We start from the raw sequence: 25,889 nt of genomic DNA on the forward strand, positions 1-25,889 counted from the left end.
AAGCTGACATGATGTAATTGGTAAGTAAATGTTTATGGCTTTAAACACACTGAGGTAAATGCAATGAGAGGTTTTCAGTTTGGGCTGAGTTTGTAGTCAATTTATGGATAAAGAATGGGCTGTCAGTACAAGTTTGAAACGACTCATCTGAATTTTTAATCACTTGAAAAGCTTTTGATCAAGCATCTTATAATTACAAGAGTTGTCACTCTCACAAAACAATCTATCATTTCTTCCACATTTCTCTCTGATTTGTTAAAACCTTTGATTTCAGGCTTAGTAAAACGATTTCTTTCTTTTTTGTGTCAAGTATTTTTGGCTGTTGTTTGTCTTTATTAGATAGAAAACAGAGAAGAATTCACGGGATTTGATCGACGACAGAGAGGTGGGGGTTGGCATGCAACAAAAAAAATTAATTGCTTACTGACTTAAACCTGGGTTTTCTAAAGAAGTGTGATACAAATGACACACAAATACAAACCCTGGATGATCACAAATATGATAACGAACCTTATGAATTGAAAATATTTATCACAGTATTTCAATCATAAATAGCAGTTGTTCATTTGATATCAGGAAAAGTTATACACAGGTTTTTTCTTCCAAAAGTTCAAACAATGCCCATCACATTTCCATACCGCTATGCTTTTCATACTGACACTATGATGGCATCTGTGTCGCTTCTGATGCAAGGTTCCATTTAGCTGCTGTTTCAATCAATCATTCAATCAATCAATCAATCAATCAATCAATCTATTTTCATCAACATAGCAGCCAATGACAACAAAAGTAATTGCCAACACTTATCATATAGAGATCGCCTAGACTGTACTCTTTGTAACAATAATAGCTCAAAGGTACTTTTTAGTTTCAGTCTCCTTTCTTCCTTTTGAACATTCAGTTAATTAAAGCTCTCTGTTTAAATAATAACTCCCATACACTTACATTTTGGATGAAAGTCTGACAATATCACTCCCATCCATCAGCCAACATCATCCCCCTAAACAGATACAATTGTTCTTTCTTCTATGACACTTGACTTCCAACATGCTAAACGGCCTAGAAGTGACTGTAGGTGTTTAATATTGTAATTTATTGCTCAAGATTTGCTCAATATAGGGTGCCGGTGGCCTGGCGGTTAGTGCCCGGGTTCGACATTTGGCTCTTTTCCCACATGTCGATCCCCACTCTTTCTCTCTCCCCGATTTCTGACTCTGTCCACTGTCCTTTCTCTAAAATGGAAGCATAAAAAGCCCCAAAAAATAAACCTTAAAATGTGTTTTACTCAATTATACTGCATCACTCTTTATAGGTAGAATTAAGAACAGTGATGAAGAATAGTTTTATGTTTCTCTGTTTTAAATGTCTCCAACATTAGCATGTGATGTTTTCATTTGTCACATATGATATGAAATAAAAGTGCTTTGAGCTCAGACACAGCACAGAATTTGAAGATTTCACTTCTGGCTTTGAAAACATATTCACTTTTATTTCTTTTAATGGAAGAAATCACATTTCACAACATACTTTTGTTGCACTCTCTATTCAGCCTCTCTTTTGGATTTTCAGAAACCTGTCTGTCATTTTTTTTTACGTGTTTTGTGGAACCGATGCTTTTTAGATCTAAGCAATTCCTGTTTTTAGTACAATATTCTGATCGGAAGGATCAACAAAACGATGGATATGAGACACCAGTCGTAATAAACCGTAATGAGTCCCTTAAAGTTCAGGATTAGCAGGGAATTTGGTGAAGGAAAATGTGCATGGACACTTATTAAAAGAGTTCAACATACACACACAAACACAAACCCACACACACACACACACACACACACACACACACACACACCATTAGTCCCCAGAGCTCCAGCTGCCCAGGCCTCTAAAGTCATGTTGTCCCAGTGTGATTGAAGGTCCAGCTGGTATAGCAGCCCTTTTGATCCCTTTCCTTTTATGAGAAACATAAACAGCTCCTCGTCGTCACCCACACTGAAGTGATTGATTCATACACACACACACACACACACACACACACACACGCACACAAACACACACACGTATTCTTACATTCACATGGTGATCACAGACAGGCACATGCGAGCGCACACATTTCCTAATGGACGCCCTCTCTCCCGCTGTAATCACTCGGCTAATGACCTGCCTGAACTCTGATTGAAGCCGAGAGGGTGAGAACAAAGGTGTAGATAGAGAGAGAGGGAGAGAGAGAGAGAGAGAGAGAGAGAGATGGAACCATGCAGTGAGTGTGAACATGGCAGCAAATATTATGACCCACTGATTAAATCCTGATATACATTAGTATGTGTCAGGGTTATTAAGTTACGTTAGAAGCCTCATAATTGATTCAAGTTTTTTTTGGTTTTCAGTGATTTTGGAATTAAAATACTCCCAGTTCCCAGAAGAAATAATTCCATTCTACAACTAAATTCAGGAATATTTTAATGACATGAAGTTATTTTTTTAAGAATTCTTAAATCTTAGAAACCAGATGGCCAAGACTTTTAATTGTAATAATTTTAAGAGACAACTCGTAACCACGCGGGCGCAGTCCCACTGGCCATCCGTACCGTGCCCAAGCACGCTTCAACACTAAAGTCCGGTTCGTTTGACCAGTGTGACCGCTCCGTGTCGTGCTCAGGCACGGTACACTTCCTTGTCTTTGGCACATTTCAGAGAGGTGTGCTTCGGCACGGTACACTTCATGCACGAGCACAAGCATGCGGGTACACACCGCTGACAGCCTTCATTATGGAGAAATCCAGAGTTTCATGGCTGTATCTGACTAAAATGACACAATATAAGCCACAAAGTAGCTGTCATATTCTCTGTGTTGTTCTCTGATGTGCGGGCGTCCGCACGGACTCGGCCGCGCATCTATTTTATTTTTTATTTATTTATTGCTGTGTCTGATTAAAATGGCTTAAAATAAGCTGTAAAGTCAGTAAAGTAGCTGTAATACTCTGTGTTTTTCTCTGATGTGCAGACGCGGACTCGACTGCGCGTCTCTTTCTCTCTCTCTCTCTCTCTCTCCCTCTCTCTCGTCCGCCTGTTTGTAAACTGAGCACGCTTCATAATAACATAAAGCGTGCATGTGTTGTATTAAGACGTTATGTACAAGAGGTAATCGTGCTTAGGCACGGATAGTCCTGTGTAGTGTGACCGCGGGCCGCGCCGGCCTTTGGGGGAATGCCGCTGCGGGGGGGGCAATTGCGCTTGAGTACAGCATGGTACAGATGACCAGTGTGACCGCGCCCTGAGTGAACCATATGACTGTCAGGCTCTTCCCACACAACAGTGTTCCACTTCAAATGACATTACAACAAGCCTTTTAGCAGTGTTAAGAGATAATCTTAGTCCATACTAACATGCACATACACTATAGACATACATGTGCTGGAGCTAACATGAGCGCACACAAACAAAACAATCATGCTACTGTACATGACGCTGCTGTGCAGCAAGGGTTACAGGCTGTCCTCCAGAGCAGGGTAATATATTACAGAGTCTAACTGGACAAAAGCTGCTGGACTAGACATCAAGGTCATTGTCTGTATTTAGTCATTGATGTTGAGTGAGCCATTAGCCATGCTAATAATGTTTGTTTTGCCTTGAAAAGGTGCTGATATATCAACAATCAAAACCTGGATATCTACATTATTGTCTCCAAAAGTCTGGATTTAATTAAGGCAGGAAACCTTTTCAGCAGTGCTAATAAAAGTCTTCTATAGGAGCTCTCAAACCACAGAGTACACACATACAATTACTTAAGTGATGCACTTTATAGACAAAATCAAAGCCTTACATCCTTGCAATAATTATGAAAGCTTGCATATGAATGCAGTATCACTCCATCATGGTGCATTACATGTTCCATATCTTCAATGAACACAACATACTGTAGCTTCAGCCTATGGATGACTCTGTCTTCATTTTCTTTTGCTTTGGAGATTCATGTTCTTATTGTGCTTTATAACAAAAGTACAATATTTCTCCTTTAGCAGGCAGATAGTTGAATTGAAATCCATTATAGATATCCTCATTGACTTAAATACCACATGCTGTGTATCTGCTTCCAGATTGTGTTGTTATTGTTGTGTCCGGCTTGTGGCGAGCTGCTCTTGTTGAGACTATAGAAATTCCTGTTGTTGTTTATTTTGTGTGTTACTGATGTTGTTTTGTCTGAGAAAACTAAGCTTTGATTGAACTTAATGTCAAAGGAATTTCTCTGTGTGGGAAACATAAACCATACTTAGAAGACGCATAAGTGTGTATTTACAAGACTCTTCATGCATTGCCATCCATTGCACGAGTACTTACATAAAGTTTATGACCGATATGTAGTCTTATTTCTCAAAGAAGCGTGTTAAGGTTTATCTTATAGTGACTTTATGACATGACGAAGTGAAAACAGTTACAGTTTTGTGCTTATATTAACAATAAAAGACATAATGAATGATTAAAGAGGGATTTCAAGTGATTGGCTCCAGCCCCCATTTAACAAACTATAGGGAGCAATAGAGGGGCAATAGAGAGACAGGAGGGGAAGAAGGGAATGTACAGCCGGATCTACACTTCCAGGGGTCTCTGCTGCCCCAGAGGCGTTTCAGGGCCTCCTCACACGAGAGCCGTCCTTACATGAGATTTGCATGAAACCAACTTTGATGAGATCTCCCTGCAGCGAATATGCTGGGACACAAAGTGTTGTCATAGTCACAACATGGAAACTGAGAAAGAATTCTCATTTTTTTGCACCACAGAGCATCACGATGTCTGGAAATGATTCTTATATGACCAGTGTGTAAAGATAGTTTAAGACACATCTCATGCATATACCTAGCATGCTGCAAATGCTTCTTTCACTGTGTGTATATGAAGGGGTGGACAGGATGAAGGACAAATACAGACAGAAACAGACTTCAAATAAAGATAGTGAAAGATAGAGCTAGAAATCCACCAAGGCAGAAAGACAGAGGAACAAAGACAAATTGACAAAAAGATATGAGAGAGAGGAGAAGGACATATGAAGTGAAAGACGGATACAAAAAGATGAAATGAATGAATTTGAGATAATGTGAGTCCTGGGGGTCAGCTTCTCTTTCTCTTTCTCTTTCCCCTCCTCTCCCTCTTTCTCTCACGGTAATCCTTCCAGTAGCAGTGAGCTGTTAGGCTCCTCCATAAATCAGCGTTTGTATGAAATACCAGCGGGAGCCAAAGGTCAAAGGAGAAAATTAGCAGCTGTCTTTTCCTCTCCTTTCATGTTAGCCGCAGGGCTAATCGCCAAGTGCGCCATCAGCCTCATTTCCACTTTAAAACAAACTCCCCGACAAGCTGGGGAGGAACTGTTTGCCCCCGCTCTTACATTTTATGGCACCAGATTTTATTCTGGTGGGAGGAGGGAAAGGGAGGGAGGGGTGTTGAGAAGGGGGGTGGGGGGGTCACCTCCCTCCATCTGCACTCTTTTTCTTTGCTTCCAGCCATCCCATCATGTTCAGGTGTGGGAGGGCAAACAGTGGAGCATGCTCCTCTCACACTGCCTGTTGACAGATATCAGTAGCGTCTCTCTCTCCCTCCCTCTCTCTCTCTCTCTCTCTCTCTCTATCTTCTACTCTTTAATGCAGGGTTACTGGGAACCTTTTCACTCAAACAGTTTGTGTTAGTCTCATGCACTATACTGTTAGGACTCCCCCATAGTTCAAATACTTGCACTTTTGGACAAGACTTCGGCACTATTGGATGACAAAATAAAATGGTTTTGGGAGCATTTCTTAATGTGCTGAAACAGGAAGAGGAAAAAGATTGAGTCAGTGAACCTAACCTGGTCGGGAGCAGGTTTTCTTCAATGAACCCCGAGTTTCTCTAGGTCTCCTCCCTCTTTGAGAGCCAGAAACGTCGTTTCACTTCCTCATTCTATCATTCAGTCTGTATCACGTCGTGTTAGTGAAGATTCACCGTTCGTCTGAATAAAAATCCAGGTTGTTTTAATATGATATGTTAGGATGGCAATAGCCTACTACAGCGTATAAAACTAATTGTTTTATCGAACATGGCATGTCTTTAAGTCGGTATGAAGGGGCTGCATTACTCCGTAGGGAATTAGAGCCTATGCTACATTAACGTCGGGAGATGTTAATTTAATAGGGTTAATTTATAAACTAAACAGGATAAAGGTGAGAGGACATTTAGCCTATGTGTGTGAATACAGCTTTATGTTGAGGATAAAGTTAATGCACATTCAAATAAACTCTGAATTAAGTTAACTATAAATCTATATGAGCCTATTATGTTATTATATTTCATTTTGAGCTGTTTAAAAGTCGATTTTCTTCTGCTGGATTGCATCTCAATGAAAATAAATTGTATAGGTTTAATAGCCTACCATTCCATCAGTTTTGACCTGCAATATTTTAATTCTGATTAAATATTAAATGAATAGACTTTACGTGCTGACGCGAGCAGCTGTTTTCTCTTACACCACTTTTCTCTCCTTTGCCGCTGCGCTGCAGCAGTGTTCCTTTTTTTCCTTCTTAAAAACCTGTTCATATTCGCCGTATGGCCACATGAAGATATTGATATATTTCGAGATGGTTAAAGTAGGAGGATCTCTTTTTTTGTCACCTGTTGCCATGGTGAATCGTAGAATCGGGGCTCCATTCATGTTGGCTTTTTATCGTCGTGGTGCACATGCTGAACACCGAGTGGACCTACTCAGAGTTTATTTAACAAACTCAAATCAGCTGGTCTAGAACCGAAAACTCAGAGTTTCCCATCTGAGAGTAAATCAACTCAGAGCTCAGACTTAGACTGAGGATTTGTTTAACCTTCTTTCAGAAACGGGCCCCTGCTCTTTTTGTCAAGTGTCATGAGATAGCTTTATTATGAACTGGCGCTAAACATATAAAGATTGGTTGATTGATTGATTGATCATTTTATTGAGAGAATACACATTGCTTTATTGAAAAGCACATTGCTTTGACTTTATTCTGGTTGTTTGCTTTTGTGACTTAATGCTGTAGAGCAGATCACTGCTTTATTGTTTATATTTTCCTCCAAATGGGAGAATCAAGCGGGACATTGTGTTGTACTGAATAAGTCTTGAAACTAGCCATTCAGACCATAAATGATTTTGGAAAATGTTATCTGATGTATTGAGTGAGAGGAAGTAGTTTGTGCCTTGAATTTCTTCCAATGAGATTTAGTTTTGCAACAATTAAAGTCCCCCCTTACCTGCCATTAGGATGCAGCTATAAGAACAAATAAATGAAACAGTTTGATTGCTAATTTATCACAGGAACCATGCAATGATTACTACCTTTAGTCCTCAAACAGTTTCATCAAAGCGTTCACAACCTGTGTATTAATCTCTGCAGGAATGTTTAATGTAATAGTGGTACTTCCATATTTAATCAGTCTGTTTCTAACTGGGAGCACTGGTTTTCTACCAATTTTCCGCCATATAGGACAAACTAGAAGTCATTAATTCACTTGTCTGTTTATTCTTTGTTTCTGTGTTGCTTCTGTTGTCTTGTTTAAAGTGACCATGGCTCCGTCTTAAATATGTGAAGATGAGAACACCTGTCAGGTTTGAGCAATCCAGTTTGTGTCATTACAGTTGATTAAACCTTTACCAACGGTCTTGAACAGAAAATCTGAATTTACATCGTAATAAACAGGACACTTGAGATTCTGTTTTGGTCATGAATATTCAACGAGACAAATAAAAAACTTACATGTGATTCAAAGTTTTCAGGGGCTTGAAGTTGTAAAATGTATCAATGCCTTCATTTATAAAGCATTTATCAGAACTTGATGTCATGTAAAGAAAAATATCAAAATTTTCTAACTGAGGTAAAGCAACAGCTCTGAGTAAAGCTTAGCAAAAAAAAAAAAGAATTTCACAATTGTAATGTTTGTTATGCAGCTGTTTTACATGATAACAGTGGATTGTACAGGTGTTCCCATTATTCTCCCAGACCTGTATCTTTGTGACTGCCTCCTCCCTTCCTCCTCTGCTCCCTTCTTAAGAGAACCTACATTTCACTTGTCTTTTTTTTCGGGCATGACTTGTAAATCGTGATTCTGGATTCAGTGTTGTTAGAGCATAAAGGCAAGAAATAATGCATGAATACAAGAAGTAGATACATCTCTTCTTTCTCTTTCTCGTCCATTTTTATTATCTGTCTTCTCTTCTCCTCTCTGCTCTCCTCTTCTCTCCTCTCCTCTCCTCTCCTCTCCTCTTCTCTTCTCTTCTCTTCTCTTCCTCTCATTTACTTTACACCTCTCTTCTCTTTCTCAGCGTCCTCTCGACATCCTTTTTTTTCTCTCAGTGGGAATGTTTTTCCCTGTCTGTTGTCAGAGCGGTGAGGTGCAGAGCAGCAGTGCTTTGTTGATGTTCCTCTTTGCCTATCTGCTGTGCGGTGTGTTTTGAAACTCACCCTCCCTCTGCACACCTGCTGAGTAGCTGCATGACACTGGGAAACATCCCACAATAGGGTCAAAACACTTTTATCTTAGTTTTAGTTATGGATTTAGAAACTCTCACAGGAATAAAGGAACAATGTGCAGCTGGTCAGAGATTAGGTCCTGGACTATGTCCCTCTTTGCTGTATCTGGGGTTTCCTTTATTCTCAGTGGGTGTGTTTTACTCTTCCTCTTGTAAAAACATCATAACCTTACTAAAAAGGTATGTGTCAATAAACACAAAAAGAAGACGGTTGCATGATGCATTCTTCACATCAGTCATGTGTAGGTATACTTGAGAATTATTTCACATTAACTTTAACATATGCATGCACAGCCTTAATGGAAACTATGGGCCTGTCTGTGGTTGCAAGTTTGTTTGTTTGTTTGTTTGTTTGTGTAAACTCTAACCCTAACCCTAACCCTTTTTGTGTCTTGGAACACATGAGCTGTCTGACAATGATTAATGCCTCTGGGATCACTGGCCAACTTTAAGGGGCTTCAGGCGTAGCCACCATCGCTACCTTTTCCGTACAACTGTTTGCAGTTCGACCAAAAACTTCAGAAGTGAAAATGGAGTCAGTGCTGAGAGATGAAATTAAGAGCAGATTGTTAGCTACACTTGTATGCTTTTCAAGATTGTTTAATATACCTATCTAATGAACAATCTTTAGAGTTTAATTGTAATTAAAAATATATATTTTTACATTTAAAACACTACAATTTTGTTTTACTCAGTTTGTTTAACTTTGTAATTGCAGTGTTTGCATCAACCTGACAGTGTGACTGCAGCTTTACATTTTTTTGCATGACTCACACCCAAACCATGACAGGTTGTATAAGTACAGGGTAACTTACTTGGAGAATTAGTGCAATGTTGTTGTTGTTGTTGTTTTTGTTGTTGTTGTTGTTGTTTTTGTTGTTGTTGTTGTTGTTTTTCTTGGAAAATGTGGTTAGATCTCAAGTCTTACTGAACATTTTCAACATTAGTTAAGCCGTTTTCACATATGCACTCCGGATAATATCTAGATATTTACAGGAGGACTGCTCCAGAGATTCTCGCACGGCGATCGTAGAGGTCGCGTGCAGACACTTTAGGCAGTCACTATATAAACGTCACTCGTGTCTCATTGGCTCGAGGTGAATCCTCGGGAGTATATGCTGCCGCGTTCAGACATCAGCTCACTCGGATATTCTGCGGAAAAAATACTAGGGGTCTGGAGGAGAAACTCCGGGTAAAGTCCAGGCGAAAAATGCTTCTGTTTGCGTTCACACATAGCCTAAAGAACCTCCGGGTAGACTAATCTCCAGAGTTTTTCAGGAGATTTCCGTATGTGTGAAAAGGGTTTTAAAGACAGAAAAAGATCAATAAAATATTGACAATCACATGCTTCATCCACACCTATAAGTCTGCACACATGAACCAACAAAAACACAATGGAACAAATAAAGTTTATGTTATAAAAGATCTGAAGGAGAGCGTTTCTCAAATCCAATCACAGCTGGCAAAGCAGAGGGAGCCATATAATAACTGTAACATTAAGGATATAGCTATAAAGTCGTCCCATCACCACATGGACTGACAGGTAATCATTTCATATACCAAAACATCCATTTGCATGCATCTCTATGACAAGTATATTTATTGCCTTGAGTTTCAATGTGGCGGTTGTCTGCATTATAATCAGAAGAGTAAGAGTAAGGTACGAGTATGGTACATTTGTGTTCACACTGATCAAATGAACCGGACTTTGGGGTCAAGCGTACTCAGATCTGGGCCCGGGCCCCTAGTGTGAAACTACCCTTAGAGTCTCTTTTCGACAAGAATACCTGGAATTTCACCTGTAAAGCAATCGGTCATTGACCTGAAAACTGGATGAATGAGTGAATAATTGCCTTGCTTATGGCTGTAACAGTAGTTGTTGGTGTTATCGACAAGTATTATTCAATGTAATGTTTCTGACTTTACCAGCCATGAAAAATGTACATCGCCTCTTTGATTAAAAATAAAGTCAATAAGTGAGCAGTATTATCTCTGTTTGGCATCAGGAGGCAACATCACTGTTTGTAATGATAAGTGCGATTGTATGAAAGCAGAATAAAAAACAGTACTATTTCTAAGTTGATTGACCACCTCAATAAACTTTTTTCCTAAGTTTAAGGTCTCAATCGCTATATTCAAGTTTATTTCAATACAGTATATTAATTAAAAGAATGTCCCTACTAATTAAGTATCATCTAAAATGTTAGGATATTGGTATGTTTATATCATAGACCAGTGGTTCTCAAGTTGTCTAGCCACAGGAGCCATCACCATATCCTCCATGAAAAATCCCAACACAAATTTCTGATAATTTTCAAACTATCAGATTTATTTATTGAAAAATGGTGCAGTTTGGATCTCAGATGGTACAAAACATGTGACAAAACAAAAGAAAAAAAAAACATGTTTCAAAAGTGCTTCATAGACTTTTTGACACACTTTTTATTTTCCAAGCACACATTCGTGACCCACTGAAAAATGCTTGTGACCCACTTTAGGGTCCCAACCCACCGGTTGATAACCTCTGTATAGACTGTATGTGATAAATGAAAGTCCACCCTTTAGTCACCCATTGGTATAACTTATATTTAAAGTCTTAAAGGTTTTATATGTGATTTTTCACACTAATTATAATAATATAAATCAAGTATATCCTCTGAAAATAACTCTGTGAGTCATGACTGTCTACAATGGGTGTAACACCCGAGTCCCACTGTCTGTGATGTTTTCAGAGTCCTATCTTCAGTTTGTTTACATCGTCGGGACAGCCGGCTGACTCCTCCCCTCGTGTATAAAAGTTGTTTAATTGAGGGACTAGAGAAAAGAAGAATAACATACTGTACTCACTGCTTAACTGTGTTTCTAGATCACGCTCATTTCAGGTAAATTTACATGCAGTGTGAAGATACGAGCATAATAAAGATCGCTAGCATTAGCATGCTAACACAACAATGCTCCGCGAGTTGTTTTGGTGTCATGCTGGTGCTCAAGGGCGACACCTGCTGGATCAAAAAATCGCACATAAAGCCTTTAACATTGGCCACCTTGGGCATAGCCATTCTACTTTTTGGAACAAGAAGGGCTGTAATTGGACGAGGGGCAGAGCTTGAGAGGGATGAGGGTACTGCTAACTTTGACATTACCCATTTTAACATGAGGTAACGGCAACTGCTATTTTATAGTTTTAAGCATCCAAAATGAAAAGAAAAATACATACAAAATGGTTTAGTGAAGTTAAAGACTAAGTGAGTTGTATGTCCATTTTCTCTTCTTCTTTCATACAATAGGCATTTTCGGACCGCAGGAAGTTTTTCATAGTTCGAGGAACTTTGGAAACCCTCCCCTTTTTTTATTGATTCGGCACAGCAGGAACTATGAACTATTTAAGTTCCTAGAACCCCGTTCAGAGGAACCTTTTTAGCTCCTCCTTCAAAGTGGGTACCATGGTGGTGCTTATGCAGACAGAAAAAAAGTCCCCATTGTGTGTAGTTATTAGGAAACTCCCTAGTGGATAGTTCCTTCAATAAGTCCCCAGAACTATTTGGTCCTAAAACACCTAATAAGACTTAATTTTGTAACTAGTGAAGTTGCCCCCTGCTGGCAGTTAGAGAGAGCTGCAAGTTTTACACGCTTCTGTAATGAAATCACTTTTCAGACACTATGGCTACCTTTACATCCTCGACTCTATTCGATTTTTGTCTATTTGGCTGTAAAGGTTAAAATCAAGCAAAAATGTCTTTGTGTTTATTTTAAGGTGCCACTCTCTAACTTTCATCCTGTCTTATCGAGTCAAGCTGTCGAACAATGCATCATTTCATCAACAATGCCGCTTCATTTGCCTTATAAGTGCATGCATGGATTTACTGTCAGGCTTAGCATTGGCCAGTTAGCTGTCATCAGTTTAAAAAGCTGTGATCTGTAACAGACTGTGTTCAGCCTCTAATAGGCGTGACTGTTGCTTCATATCCAGTGTTTTTTTTCTACATCATGTCAGACGCTCATTAGGGATGACCGACTGACTGAGCTCAAAGTGAACACTTGCACGTTTGTCTCACTTTCACAATCAGAAGAGTATCTTGATTTGTCGAGCATAATAAGTTGACAAACATAGTTAACACAAGTGTAAGAGTATTTGTGAAATAACAGTATAGGAACAACTGATAATTAAACAGATGGTGCAGTGGAGGAGAACCATATGAATTAGAGTATATATTACAATGAATTCACTCAATTTTTTGTGTGTTTCTGCATTAGAACAATGATGTTGTGTAATGTGTAGAAGGCTGTGCTTCTATATTGTTTTCTCTGCATATCATCTTGCACTGAGGAAAGACAGACTGTCCATACATGCTGTCTTCATAAACATTTTCTCACATCTGAAAGGGTTTCGGTTACTACAAAGGCTTGCCGAGCCCAAACGGATTAGGCTGAGCATCACAGACATTGTTTCCATACATTATTAAACTTTTAAGCCACCGAAAAACAGGATTTAAAGAATAAAAAAAAAAGAGGGAGAGTTGTAAGAGAAAGTAATTATTCATCCTCATTGCTCACACACACCCCACACCTTCTTCTGCAAATCCCTCTCTGTGTTCAAAAGATGACCTCTCAGATTGGTTGCTCTTTTTGTAACCTGTTTGAAGACATTACCTGGTTTAAGTTGTTCTTGATTTATTTTCCCAAAGTTGATATTTAAGTTTATTTTTCTTAAATTGGGTATTTTACAAGGAATGGTCTTAACAAGCCATATCAAGTGGATGAATGGCTGCCTTCTCAAACTTTAAGGGTGTTATGCACCATGTCCAACTTCAAAGCTCGTCTTAACTCCACACTTTAATTGTATCTTCTTCAAGCTTGTCTGCCTGACCGCCATCTGATTCTGCTGACAACTGCACTCCTCTCTCTTCTGCATGCTCACCCGTCTATCTCTCCATTTCTCCCTCTTCGTCTTCTTCCATCTGTCATGAAACATACCCCCCCCATCCCAATCTATCCTTTAGCTCTTCTAAAGTCACTCTGCTACAAGTGTCAACTTTGGCACGAGCCCTAAATTACTTTTTTTGGATGAGTGTTGACATCTACCACTCAGCCTTCAGCTCATGCAAACAGAATGATGCTATTTGCCTCTTTTTTTTCCCCTCTCTCTCTCTCTCCACTCTATTTATTTCTCCATCGCTCCTTCTTTTTTTCTATTTCTCTCTGCCTACAAACAGACATTCACGCTTCTCTCCATATGGGCTTTAATTTGCTATTGTCCCCCAAGATATTCCTCGCTCAGGCTTGAGATAAAGGGATAATCACTTCAAAGGGAAGCTAGGGGGGAGACTGCCCCCCTCCCTCGCAGCTGAAAGGACAAGTGGACAATACGCTAATTGAGAGGGGGAACTGATCACAGGGTCTGTTCAAAGGGACGCCTGACCACGCCCCCCTCCTCCCTCTCACGCACTTAATTTTATTAGTGTTTATGGTGATGCTTGAGCCAAAATTATCACTCAAACGCACCACAGCCTTTGAACTCCAAAATATTGGGTTATTTGCAATTATCCACCCTTTCCCTCTGTTTTTCGGTGCTATTTTAGCACAAGTGTAGGATTTTTTTTAGAAGCAAAAAGTGATCAAATGGGATGAATAGAATTTATTGTTTGCTTTGTTGAAGTGCATGCTGCTGGCTTGAGCATGATGCAAATTCAGAAGTTCTTGTGAAAAACGATAGAAGGGGAGAACAAGCCTGCTGATGGAACTAATGATACATCATCAAAGAGTTCTCCAGAAAATAACCAAAAGAAAGAAAAGAAAAAAGAAAAAAAAGAAACTTTTTTTTCTTTTTAATCATTCCTACACAATATGTGAAACCTGTGTAGACAGCAGTGAACACTTTCTCTACACCTTTAATGCGATCTCTAATTAAAGGAGCCTCTTTTCCAATCTGTGGTGACGCACCAGATGCCTTTAATTTTCTTCCCAACCACGAGCTCTCAATTAGCCTTCAGGTCACCACATTTTATTGGGCCTTCATAGCAAGTCAGTGGCAGCACTCTCATCCTGTATTGTGCTCTCAAAGCGTTTGGATCTTCCTGTGAAATGGTTAGGGCCCCAACAAAGGGGTCAGGGCAGGGTCAACATCAAATAGGGGCTTCTTGGGGCTGCTTTACAGCACCCTCTCCCCTCTTTTGTCACTGCTACACACAAGAGTGGGCATTCAAGGGTCAACAGGTGTGGTCTCATGAGTTTAGTGTATCAGGACACTTCCCAATTGAATTAAATAAAGAACCTGCATTTTATTTTGGCTGCATCTTTGGTAATCTCCATTGTTGTGTGTTTTAAAAATTAAGTATTTTTACAGTATCAGGAGTAGTAAGAAGCCTGAACTTTTCTCGTCATTAAAAGCCAAAATATGAACGGAGCTTGTGGCCGTGTCAGCAAATTGTCAAACTGTCTTGGATTCTTTATTCTTTTCTTTTGCAGTGATATCTGTGCCCTTATTTAATAAGAGTTATGATAAAAAATCTTTTTCCCCAAAATGTGAATATTCCACCCATAAAACTGCTCTATACTTCAAATATTACATTTTATAACCCCAAATTATCTCACTTCTTCTTTTAAAGCATATAAGTAAGTGTGAAGATAACAGTATGGCTACATATTTCATGGCTTTAATTTGGGCTTCGCTGATCAGCATATAGTGCCCCGTGAACAACATGGAGCCAACGCCGATGACCATTTGCGATTTTGTCTACCATCTCGCAGACAGCAGACACTTCCCATTGCAAAGTGTTTGAAGTTTTTTGTGCATATAATGGGTGCTGGATTTTTTTTAGGATTTGTGGCTGAAAAGTTTGTTTATCCAGAGCCCATTCATACAAAACAGTGGCTATGGATACCACCATTCACCCTGTCACACACACTCACACATGTGCCCACTCAGAGACAGAAAGGGAAGGAGTCATACTGTCATACAGACACCTTGCATTGAACTGCATTTAGGATTGATTTTAAATAAGGCTCAGCATACAAGACATGGTTGGCAGCATGTCAATTTAATCAACAGGACTCCATTGCTTTACCAAGAAACCAACAAAGGATCACAACCGCTGACATCTGTAAGAAAGCTGGATTAAATTAAAACTACCCGTATGCATAGGCCTATGCCAAAACTAAAATGCCCGAGATGTGTCGTGTGTCCGGTGTGGCTGCAGGACTCTGTTTTTTGAGAATACAAATTGTATAACTACATACCAAAGCTAAGATTAGACTGGATGAAAATTGCATGTTACCTTCGACCATATGGCCTAGTGTAAAGATTTAGAAAATGGGGACAAAGATGCTGACATAACTTCAATTCCACATGGGTGATGCAGAGCATGCTCAGGTTATACTTATTCATAACTCAACATGAGCGAAACCACCACTTACAGGGACCTCATGAAAAGTTGGATTTCATTAGTTTCCTTGTCCTGTACCGTCCTACAAGTTTTGTGAATTTGAATCCTCTGACTTATATAATTATATCCTTCTTTAAAGTTGATTTCAAACATCAAAGGGACAATATAGCCTTTGAAGTAGCATGGGATTGGATAACTGTCTCACCCACTCTTTAAGATTCTGTCACAATGACATTAGTGAAGTCATGTGAATTAAAAGACTGGAGAACAGCTCTTGCCTTTGCTCTCTGTCCAATTTCAATCAAAATGTCTTGCTGTGCCGTTTTCTCTGAATGTGGAACTGGCATGTGTGTTAGGTTGACATCTTTGTGGCTAAAAGCCTGTGACTAATATGCAAATGATTTGACAGTTACACTCTATAGGATTATCATATCGAGGCTATAACTTAAAGAATACATTTTAAATCATTTTGGACTAAGTTTAAAATTGTAACCAATTCTGATCTCCTAGTCTCCTATTTCTGTCCTGTAGCCTAATTAATATTGAATAGCCTATTACTGTAATTACAAAAGGATAATACACCCAAACTCTTAACACATTGTTAACAAACATAGTGATAATGAAGAAATGTGTTGATGTTCAACAGGATTTTAAAAAATCCCATTGATCTGTAAAAACAAACAAACAATTCATACCGGCTTCACCACAACAAGGTGAACGCACTTAGCTCGATCTGTCACCTGAAAAAAGCCAAAGGCAACAAAAGTATGGCTTTTGTTTGGCTCTGTTTTCCTGTTGAGACTCTGTTGAAACTGACAGACTGTAAGAATAATGCTATTGGCGCGGTAGATCACTTACTTCTGACGCTCCAAAGCCCCGGGGAGTTGGCTAGATTGCTTGTCTTTGATAAGGTCCTGGCATGTATGTAAATTCTCTCCCCGTCTAGAAATGTTAAATAAATGTTTAGGACAACCAAAGGAAAGGGTTTGACATAAATGAGTTGTCAAATATATTACATACTGCTTTCTTCTTGCTTTTCCTGTATTTTTATTCTTTGTCTTTACCATTTAAATCGCTTTATTTCATTGATTGTTGCGAAGATAAGACGCTGGGTTTTGTATGTATCTTCCGGGACCAGGCCAGCGGTTCCTCACTTTGAAGTCCGCTGTTAAACCTTCAGCCTAGTTGGTTTAGAAACAGCTCGGAGGATTTCAACTGCCTGCCATGACTTCTTGAAGCACTACTTTAAGGGAAAAGTCGAGGGGGGAAAACACTTTTTTTTATTTCCGGCAATCAGTTTGTTCAATGCGAAAGGACATAACAGGACAGAGAACGGTGCGTCAAAAGGCAACAGCCTGTTGTTGGACTACTTTGCTTTCACGTTTTCAAAAAAAGGAAGGCTACTCGGGTACATGGATGGTAAGTTGTAGGAAAAGCTGTTCCACAGGCCCCCTCTCTTGGCCGCTTTGATGTGCTGCTGCTGAGCTTTGAAGTTGAGAAATGCGGGCTATGTTTCTTGTTTGTGGGCGAGAAATACGGTGAGATAGATAAGAAGCTTATGTGAGAGAGAGTGTGTGTGTGTGTGTAGCCCAGATAAAAACCGAATATTTGTCGGGTTGTGCGTCTTGCTGGGAAAAAAAGTGGGATGTATTCTTCTATCAGAGCACCCCCCCCCCCCCCTCTTCTTATACCTCCTCAGATTTTGACACCCCCAGTGATCTACATAGGGACTGAGCCTGCCTACTCTGAGGTCAGTTGTTGAATGGGACAGGGTACAGCAAACTACAGTGCTTGTTTTGCAGCGACTCGGGACACATGTGGCACGGCGCAGACTTGAAATAGTCCGTCACCGCTTTTTTTTGTACAGGATTACTGTTTGTGGGATTTGGACTGTATTTTTTTGCTCGACTATAAATGGAGTAACTCATCACCTTTTATCGCGTTTTTACTTTGCTTGGACCTGTCTGCGATGGTATGTTTTACGCACATTTTACTCGTTGGATTTTTCGACTCCTTTATGTTACGCTTTTAGAGAGACAATGCATTTTGGGAGAGTTTAAAATTATAATGTAGCACCTGTAACAGCGAGCCACACAGATTGTGACGTTTCAGCTTCTTATCGATTAAGGTAGGCAAACTTGTTTCTGGCGCGGAGTGTCCATTAAAACGTAGCAACGTAGATTGTGAATGAGGTTTGCCTATAAATCAAGCTCTTTTTGTCGCTTCGGTTACTCAGACATGTCGCCGAGGCGGTTGGTTTAATTATGTCCTATAATAGGCTTCTTGCTTGGGCAGATATTAAGGCGATTGATCGCTTACTTTACGCATGAGCGACTGGCTTTTCCCGCGGGGCCGTTTACCCCTCTACTACGTTTAAGGTCATTGTGGTGCAGATCAGATCTGCATTTCGACTCTGTCTGTACATTTCTGGGATGGCGAGGACAAGTGTGGGATCTGAGTGGAAACGAGTCATGTGTGTTCCTGTGTGTCAGTGTGAGTGTGTGATTCAGACAGGGGTAGGGTACGGTCGTCCGAAACAGATTGGGAATTAATTGGAGTTGAAGCCTGTGACATGGACTCGTTAGGAAAACACGTGTAAGCCACAGTTGTTAGACTACGTTTTGGTGAAGAGTGAGCAGTGTGCGATGATTATTCTTGTAAAACCTTTTTTTTTTTTTTGATGTGACAGATCAATGCACGAAGTGAAAGTAGGCTGCTGTTGATCTCTCATTTAGATTATAAATAGATAAATGAAACGAAAAAAAGCCTTTCATATTTCCTTTCTCTGTGAACCCGGCGAGGTTTTTTTTTGAAAGGGACTGTTTACTTGATGTCTTTCTTTGAAGTTCAGCAGGATCTGGCTTTGATTAGATCAATACTTTGTGTTTCAGAGTGAAGAGGAGCTAAGAAGCTCCCCCGCTGCTTTTAGAGAGTGAGGAGGATTAGGCTGGAGCTCAGTGGAGGCACGACGGCACTCTCACACGGCAACCGGAGCTGGAGCCATGAGCAGGGCGCTTACGGAGCACATCAGCAGTAGCTTCCGAGAAGATGCTCCTCGTCCTCCTGTACCGGGGGAAGAGGGAGAGGCGTCATGCTACAACCCCAGCAGATCTGCCAAAATGAGAGCCCAGAGCAAGGTTAAAGATATCCCCGCCACCGCCGCGCCTCCCGGCTCTACACCGCGGAGGAACGAGGATGGTCTGGGGGAGCCAGAGGGCAGCGCGTCCCCGGACTCGCCCCTAGTCCGGTGGACAAAGTCTCTGCATTTTCTCCTGGGCGACCAAGACGGCGCTCACCTCTTTAGGACCTTCTTGGAGCGGGAGAATTGCGTGGACAGTTTGGACTTTTGGTTCGCCTGTAATGGCTTCAGGCAAATGGACTTAAAGGATACCAAAACGTTGCGAGTTGCCAAAGTTATTTTCAAGCGGTACATCGAGAACAACAGCATTGTCGCCAAGCAGCTGAAACCCGCCACCAAGACCTTCATACGGGATAGTATTAAGAAACAACAAATAGACTCTGCCATGTTTGACCAAGCACAGACGGAAATCCAGTCCAACATGGAGGAGAACGCATACCAGATGTTTTTGACCTCTGACATATACCTCGAATATGTGCGCACCGGCTGCGAGAACGCAGCGTACATGAACCATGGCAATCTCGGCAGCCTGAAGCTGATGTGCGGATATCTTCCTCCTCTCATTGAGGAAGAAGAGTGGAGTTGTAATGACCTGAAGGCAAAAACGTTAGGTTCTGTGGTTGGACTGTCTGCAAAAACCCTGAGGGCTACTGCTACCATCCGTACCGCAGCTGAAGTGCTGGAGAATACTTGCAGGTAAGAGCAGCGCTCACCTAGAACATGCATGGCAGTGTCACTTTGTTTTTGTTACTTCATCTCCTCCTGATCAATATTCCTTCATTAGTTAAACTACAGTGAATATGTTCACAAATGCCTCAGAGAGTTATAGAGGCACTGGATCAAAGGATCTCAGAGGAACATGCCTGTATATGTGTGCCCTCCTGCCTTGCAGTTAGTCAAGGGGTTGAAGGGGTGGAGGGCTGGGGTGGTTACAAAACATCAATGGATCTGAGCCTTCCTTTTAAGTAAATGGTGTCTTGCAGGCAGCCCTCTGCTGGCTTGCTCAAGTTTCCTGTGCTTTGAAACCCTTCCTCCGGTTCACGCACAAATTCAGACACCAAGCCTCATAACTGTAACAGGGATGTGAATCAGTTTGATCTTATCCTAACGTTATGCTGTATTTTCCTTTTTTTTTTCAATATAGCTATTGTATGATGTCACAGAGTCTCTCATACTCTAATAAATGCTAATACAGAGTTAAAATAACTTGTGCAGTCAGTCCCATGCCAAGCAGAGATATTGTTCCCTTGGTCAGAGATGAAAGCAGAACTGTTTGTGGAAAGCATGGGCTTTTATCTTAAGAGCTCGTCCCACACATTGTCCAACAGCTGAAATCTTTTCAAGCCAGGAACAGTTTCAAAAACGGGATTTGATGCATGAGCCTGCATCAAAAGGCGCTTCAAAAGTTTTTTTTGCTCAACTCCTCTGTCCTCACATCTGGATGCAATTGTTAGTTAGAGCTTTGACATTATCTTGATACGGAAAAGTGCAATTCATATCTGATCTTTTCTCTGTGATTTTAATGCACATTTAGTGATACTTCAAATGTAAGAGAGATTTCTTACGTGATGTTTAATACCTCACATTGAGAGTGTACACTATGAAGGATTTTCTTCCTTCATGCGAGGGGCTGTCAGATAACATAGTAAAGTTTCCCATTTGCTGTGACCATGTTGAGTCAGAAAGCAATAAGAACATGGTTTGTTGACATGTGGGCATCCCATGGCTTCCTGGTGTGATCCCCTGCATTCCTGTTTTTCACAGAAAAAAAACGGAAGGTAGAGAGAGAGAGAGAGACCCCTCATTCTTCCTTCCGTCACCCGTGCTCTCCCCCTGCCCCACATGATCTCTTTAGGTCAAACAATTTCCATCTCAAACATGTGGAACTAATTGTGCCGCTGCACAGATTCCTTTTTTTCCCCCTCTTTTTGAGAAACCTTGAAGACTCGACTGAAAAGTGAGTGAAAATCACAACAACAAAACATCCTTAGCTCAGTTCCGCAGCTTCAACCACCAATCCCACTTTGCCATAGATAGTGTGTCTCAGTGTTTTTTTTCTTTTCTTTCCAGCACTTTTATCTCGCCTTTTAAAAAAATCAGTCTGACAGAGACTAAGCATGCTTTGGAGGGAGACAGGGAGAGACAAGAAGAGAGAGGAAGGGGGAAAGAACGGAAGGGGGGGATCATGAAAGTAAGAAAAGGGATGGAGAGAGCGAGGGCTGCAGAGAGCCCAGCTGTGCTAAATACCTGACTCTTTGCGTGGACCTTCCAAAGGTCAGGTTTGTGCTTGGGGCCTACGGCTTTAGTCATGCTGGGGTTCTCCTCTCAGCACTCCCGGCAGAAGGCATTCTCATAAAGAAAGGGGCCCTCCTTCCCCCTTTCCCTCTCACCCTCTCCCTCCCTCCCTCCCTCTCTAAAGCTCAAGTTCCCCTTTCCTCTTCTTCTCCCTCTTCCTTGTTCACCCCCTTCACTACTGAAACAGGAATGCAACACAGCAGGAGAGAGTAGAAAGACACAGAGAGAGACCTTAGAAATGAAAGCAGGGAAGAGAGGAAAAATGAGGGGCCCCCAGACTGGATGATAGAGAGAGAGGAAGAGATAGAAGTTAGAGAAAAAAACACTCCAAAGGAAGACAGACTGAAGTTTTGAGTGAGAAAGTGCAGGAGTAAATGTCTGCCACAACAAAACATTGGAAGCTGGAAGGTTCACCCTTCGATCACCCAAAAAATCTACCTTGAATTTCAGGGAAGAGGGACATGAGGATGAGAGAGGAAAAGAAAAAGAGAGCAGACACTCTCCTCTGTTATACTATTGATATGTTCCTTGAGCCAAGAGAAGTGACTCTTAATACAAAATAATCTGCAGAGAATGAACAAACTTTGAAGAAACAAAGTCATGCTGTCACTTTTTTCAGTTAGAATTTGTTCAAATGTAAATCAGAAGAAAGGGGAACACAAACTTTACTCTTATGGTGTCCAATTCGCCTATGTCTTCACTTCAACCTACAGAGATCACAAATTACAGTTGGCAAATGTTTCCCCTTCGTCTTTCACAGGTCCCACCGTCGAGGAGACCCCGCCAGCCCCTACTTTGTCAACTCCGGTTATATTTTTGCCCCTGCCACCAGTGCCAATGACAGCGAGATCTCCAGTGATGCCACAACGGATGATTCCATGTCCATGACGGACAGTAGCGTGTAAGTGTTTTATCAATTCTGTATTGAAATTCAAATCTTGTTGGTCTCTCTAAACCCAGCTTGCTCTGGAGATAATGTTGCAACCTCAAAAAGCTCTTTTCCAGCTGACTCTGGCCAAAGCTCTGTGGATTTTATTGTTTTCAGAGTACCTAAACGTGCCTTGAACAGAGTTCAGTCAACACCTTTCCAGGAAAAGTTCTAGGGGTGTTCAGGAAAATATTTGGCCTTGAAGTTCAACACACTCAGCCGTTTTTTGAGTCCAGGGGAACTAAACAGTTGCAAAATAATTGTCCATAATGTATTTTAATTATCCTCCATGATTGACTCCAGGTAATTCTATTACATTCTATGTGTAGTTGTTACTGTGGCCTCGAGGGAGATAACTCTGGGAAAGTCATTATGTCTGAGGACCTTTTGAAGTTTATTCTGATGTGTTACAGGCTGGAGAGACGGGTGAAAAAAAAAATGAGAACGTCTTGATGTGGGTGGGGGCGTTGCCTCATTTTCCTCAAAGTTGAAATATATCCATCCCACCCACCCTTCTGCCACAACAGACTTGTTTTTTCATATTATCTAATCGCTTTTTCCCTTTGAAGAGCTGAAGGAGAGGGGGAGGGAAATGGCCATTTGGGCCTCAAGACAAACTCATTGAAAAATGTTGGCACCAAATGAAAGGAGGCTTACTCACATGGTGGGTCGGTTTCCTGCCACTGGCCTCTGCGGCGTGCTGAGATCATGTGTCTGTGAGGCTTTCACAGGGGTTACTCCTTTCTAGACCTTCGGACGAGGCAGGAGGAACTCCCCCTGGCCAGACTAGGGCACCCAAAAAAAAATTCACCTCCACCATCCAACCCTCACAGCTTCTTTCCTCCGCCTTCCAGAGCCAATAGCAGGAGTGGTTAGGGCCTGAAGTGCAAGGGAGTGAGAAAATAAAGTGCATGGAGCATAAAGGGCTTAACTGAATCGCTTTCAGCCTATTGTTAGGTGAGGGGAGCTTAGGGGGATAAGAGGGTGGCTGGCTGCTTTGAAAATGACTTGCACAAGTGAATAGGAGATCCCAATAAAGTAAAGGCCCAGGAAACCATGAAAGGGTCTATGGCTGTTTTCTCCTCCTCAACCTGGACAAAGCATCCAGACAGGGACAGTTTGAATCGATAAAACCATAATTTGTGATGAAGGAAGTTGGCGAGCTTGGTGTGAGAATGAGGTTTCACCGTTCAGTCTGAGGTGCTTGTTGGCCTACAAGTTCCTCTGGGCCGCTGAGTTTTACTTTTGAAGAGTTTCCCCGTGTTACTTCCTTTGCCTTTAAGGTTGATGGCTTGTAGTCTCGAGGGTACAGTCTGTGATACATTGATTTTAGTAGTCGTTCCCACTTACAAGAACCTTGCAGCAACTCCAATTGGCTCCATTATGTGATTCTCTTTGACCATGTCACACTGACATGTGACCTGCAGAGCCTGTTTGTATGAAGAAAGAAAGAATGGTTAAGTTGCACCACCTGTCAAAGACATATTGTTTTAATAGTTGTTTTAATAGTTTCTCTCCTGTCCTTGTCACCAGCCCTAATATCTCCACCCTAAACTGATTTAAAAAAATGCAGCTGCTTTTTCTCTCATTCCAGTGCACAACTTGATTAGTGTGTCCTTATACTGTGGTTAAAAGACACACTGCAAATTTGAATCTCACTTCCCAGATAAAGAACAAGAAGAGGAGGATTTAGGAAGGGGGGCAGAAGAAGGAGTTGGGGGGGGGGGGGGGGGGGAATTTTTTTTCTCTTTTTGCTTATATCTTATTTATGGATTTACTTGGACGCTGGGGAATGTTGCTGCACCAACTTCAAACATTACCTTATCTTACAAACCAGCCTTTTGATGTTGCTGAGATCAGAGGCTCACAGCACAGCGCTTGCCAAACGAAGATGGCAGCGGGTGCATATGTGCATGAGTGTGAGATTTCAAAGAGGCAGCAGAAAAAGTAGCGTTTGGGCTAGGTCAGACACTTCTGAGCAGCCAAAACGGCCAAGATAATTGGCCCAGCTTAAGTGGCAGCCGACTGGAAAAGCTAGTAGACACAGAATGAAAAAGGGAGAAAAAGATTCCCAGAATAAATGCTTAATTGTCCTGAGACTACTGATAGTCCTAGCTACATCTCTATTTTCTTATTAATATAACTGAGCTACAAAGCCAGCACCACTTAAGCAGCTTTTACTAGCCTGTTGTAGTTTCCTAGTCTAGCCAGCTACAAAAGTTAGCCCTGATTCTTCTGCTTTTTAAACAACTACTGTCAGAGTTGACAAGGACTGATGTAATCTTATCAGTGGGGCTCTTCTTTTGAAGCCCACAGTGGGATGTTTAGCATATCTCTCCCATTGTCCTGGCGTGTTTTGTTATGTGTGTTTTTGTTGCCTTGGCTTCAAGGGCTCTGCAACCTTTTGATTTAGCTGTAATGTGCCTAGTGGGTGGCTTCTGGGTGGTGTTGTGTCGGCACTTCAATGATGAACTGCCTCCTAAGGGCGCTTTCTCCACAAAGATTGATTAATTGCACTAACGCGCCAACAGTTGGCGTGTAGATATTGTGCTCTGCATGATGAGTAGCAGTGACTGATCAAAATGAACAAACGTTACACTGTCAGTAATTGGAGTTTTTGTTAATAAGGGCCATTTAAGTGTTGTCAGCACGTCTTTCCTACCCACATTTTAACGTGCAATCTCTTTGCCTTTTAACAGAGATGGAATCCCTCCATACAAGCTGGGCAACAAGAAGCAGCTCCAGCGGGAGATGCATCGAAGTGTCAAGATCAATGGCCAGATAACGCTACCCCACTTTCCTGTAAGTCCTACTTCGTTAACTTTTACTTCCTGTCTGAATGTTTTCCTTTTATGTAATCTCTTAAACTCAAACTTTTACAACGCTGACAGACAACTGGGTCCTGATTCCCTCGAGGAGTTGTGCCTTATTTTATTTTCTCAGAGCTCCTGTTGTGACAGAATACTATATTTCATTCCCCCTGCTCGTTTTCATATAAAAGTCGGGGCAAATGAAAGGCAGGATTTGCATTTCAGTTCACTTCTTCTTCTGCTGTTTCAAGCCCCCCTCCCACCTCCCACCTCCATCCCCCATCCCAGTAACTTCTATCAGGCTGTAAATATAAACTTCTGTTGTCTTCTTTGTATTCTGCCTCAGTAACTCTAGTATGCCATGAAGCCTCATAGCTTCATATGTTTTATTAATTAGCGTTAGCTGTGGTTATAACATAGGTAATAGACAATAATACCACGGCAGTGTTAAGATTATGACTGAACCTGCTGAATGATCACCAAAACTCCAGTTTACATTCCTGCTGATAGGACACATTAATTCAACTTTCCTCTGCTACCAGTGGGATTCCTGGTCCCATTAGTATTTTGGTCATACGGTGAATTTGCTTTAAACTCCAAATCGAGTTGACCTGCTGGAGTAGTTGTGGGCGGGTTAAGAAAGTGGGTTAGAACTGATTGACAGAGGTAAGAAGGTGGGGCTGTTTGAGGCAATAACAGAAATTTGAAGTTCTTTTGTCTTCATATCCAAACACAGGAACGTGGATCTGGGATAGCTGTGTGTGTGTGTTTGTGCATGAATTTGAGTGTTTGTCTGCCCCCCCCCCCTCTTTTCATT

General features: G+C 41.2%; 1 protein-coding gene across 3 annotated transcripts in view; it reads left to right on the forward strand.

Moving 5' to 3' along the window:
* Nucleotides 1-25,889, forward strand: part of LOC132980904 (axin-2-like) — a 34,175-nt gene continuing 8,286 nt past the window's right edge. The window contains exons 1-4 of one of the 3 annotated variants that reach the window (XM_061047298.1): nucleotides 1-20; nucleotides 18,792-19,735; nucleotides 22,095-22,235; nucleotides 24,962-25,064. In XM_061047298.1, the coding sequence (XP_060903281.1) occupies nucleotides 18,903-19,735; nucleotides 22,095-22,235; nucleotides 24,962-25,064 (1,077 nt within the window). In that variant the 5' untranslated portion in view covers nucleotides 1-20; nucleotides 18,792-18,902. Of the gene's footprint in view, nucleotides 21-17,083; nucleotides 17,320-17,628; nucleotides 17,873-18,791; nucleotides 19,736-22,094; nucleotides 22,236-24,961; nucleotides 25,065-25,889 lie in introns of those variants that run through there. The other 2 variants (XM_061047291.1, XM_061047284.1) reach the window with 2 other exon arrangements.

This window comes from Labrus mixtus, chromosome 2 (assembly GCF_963584025.1).
Source record: "Labrus mixtus chromosome 2, fLabMix1.1, whole genome shotgun sequence".
Taxonomy (NCBI): Eukaryota; Metazoa; Chordata; class Actinopteri; order Labriformes; family Labridae; genus Labrus; species Labrus mixtus.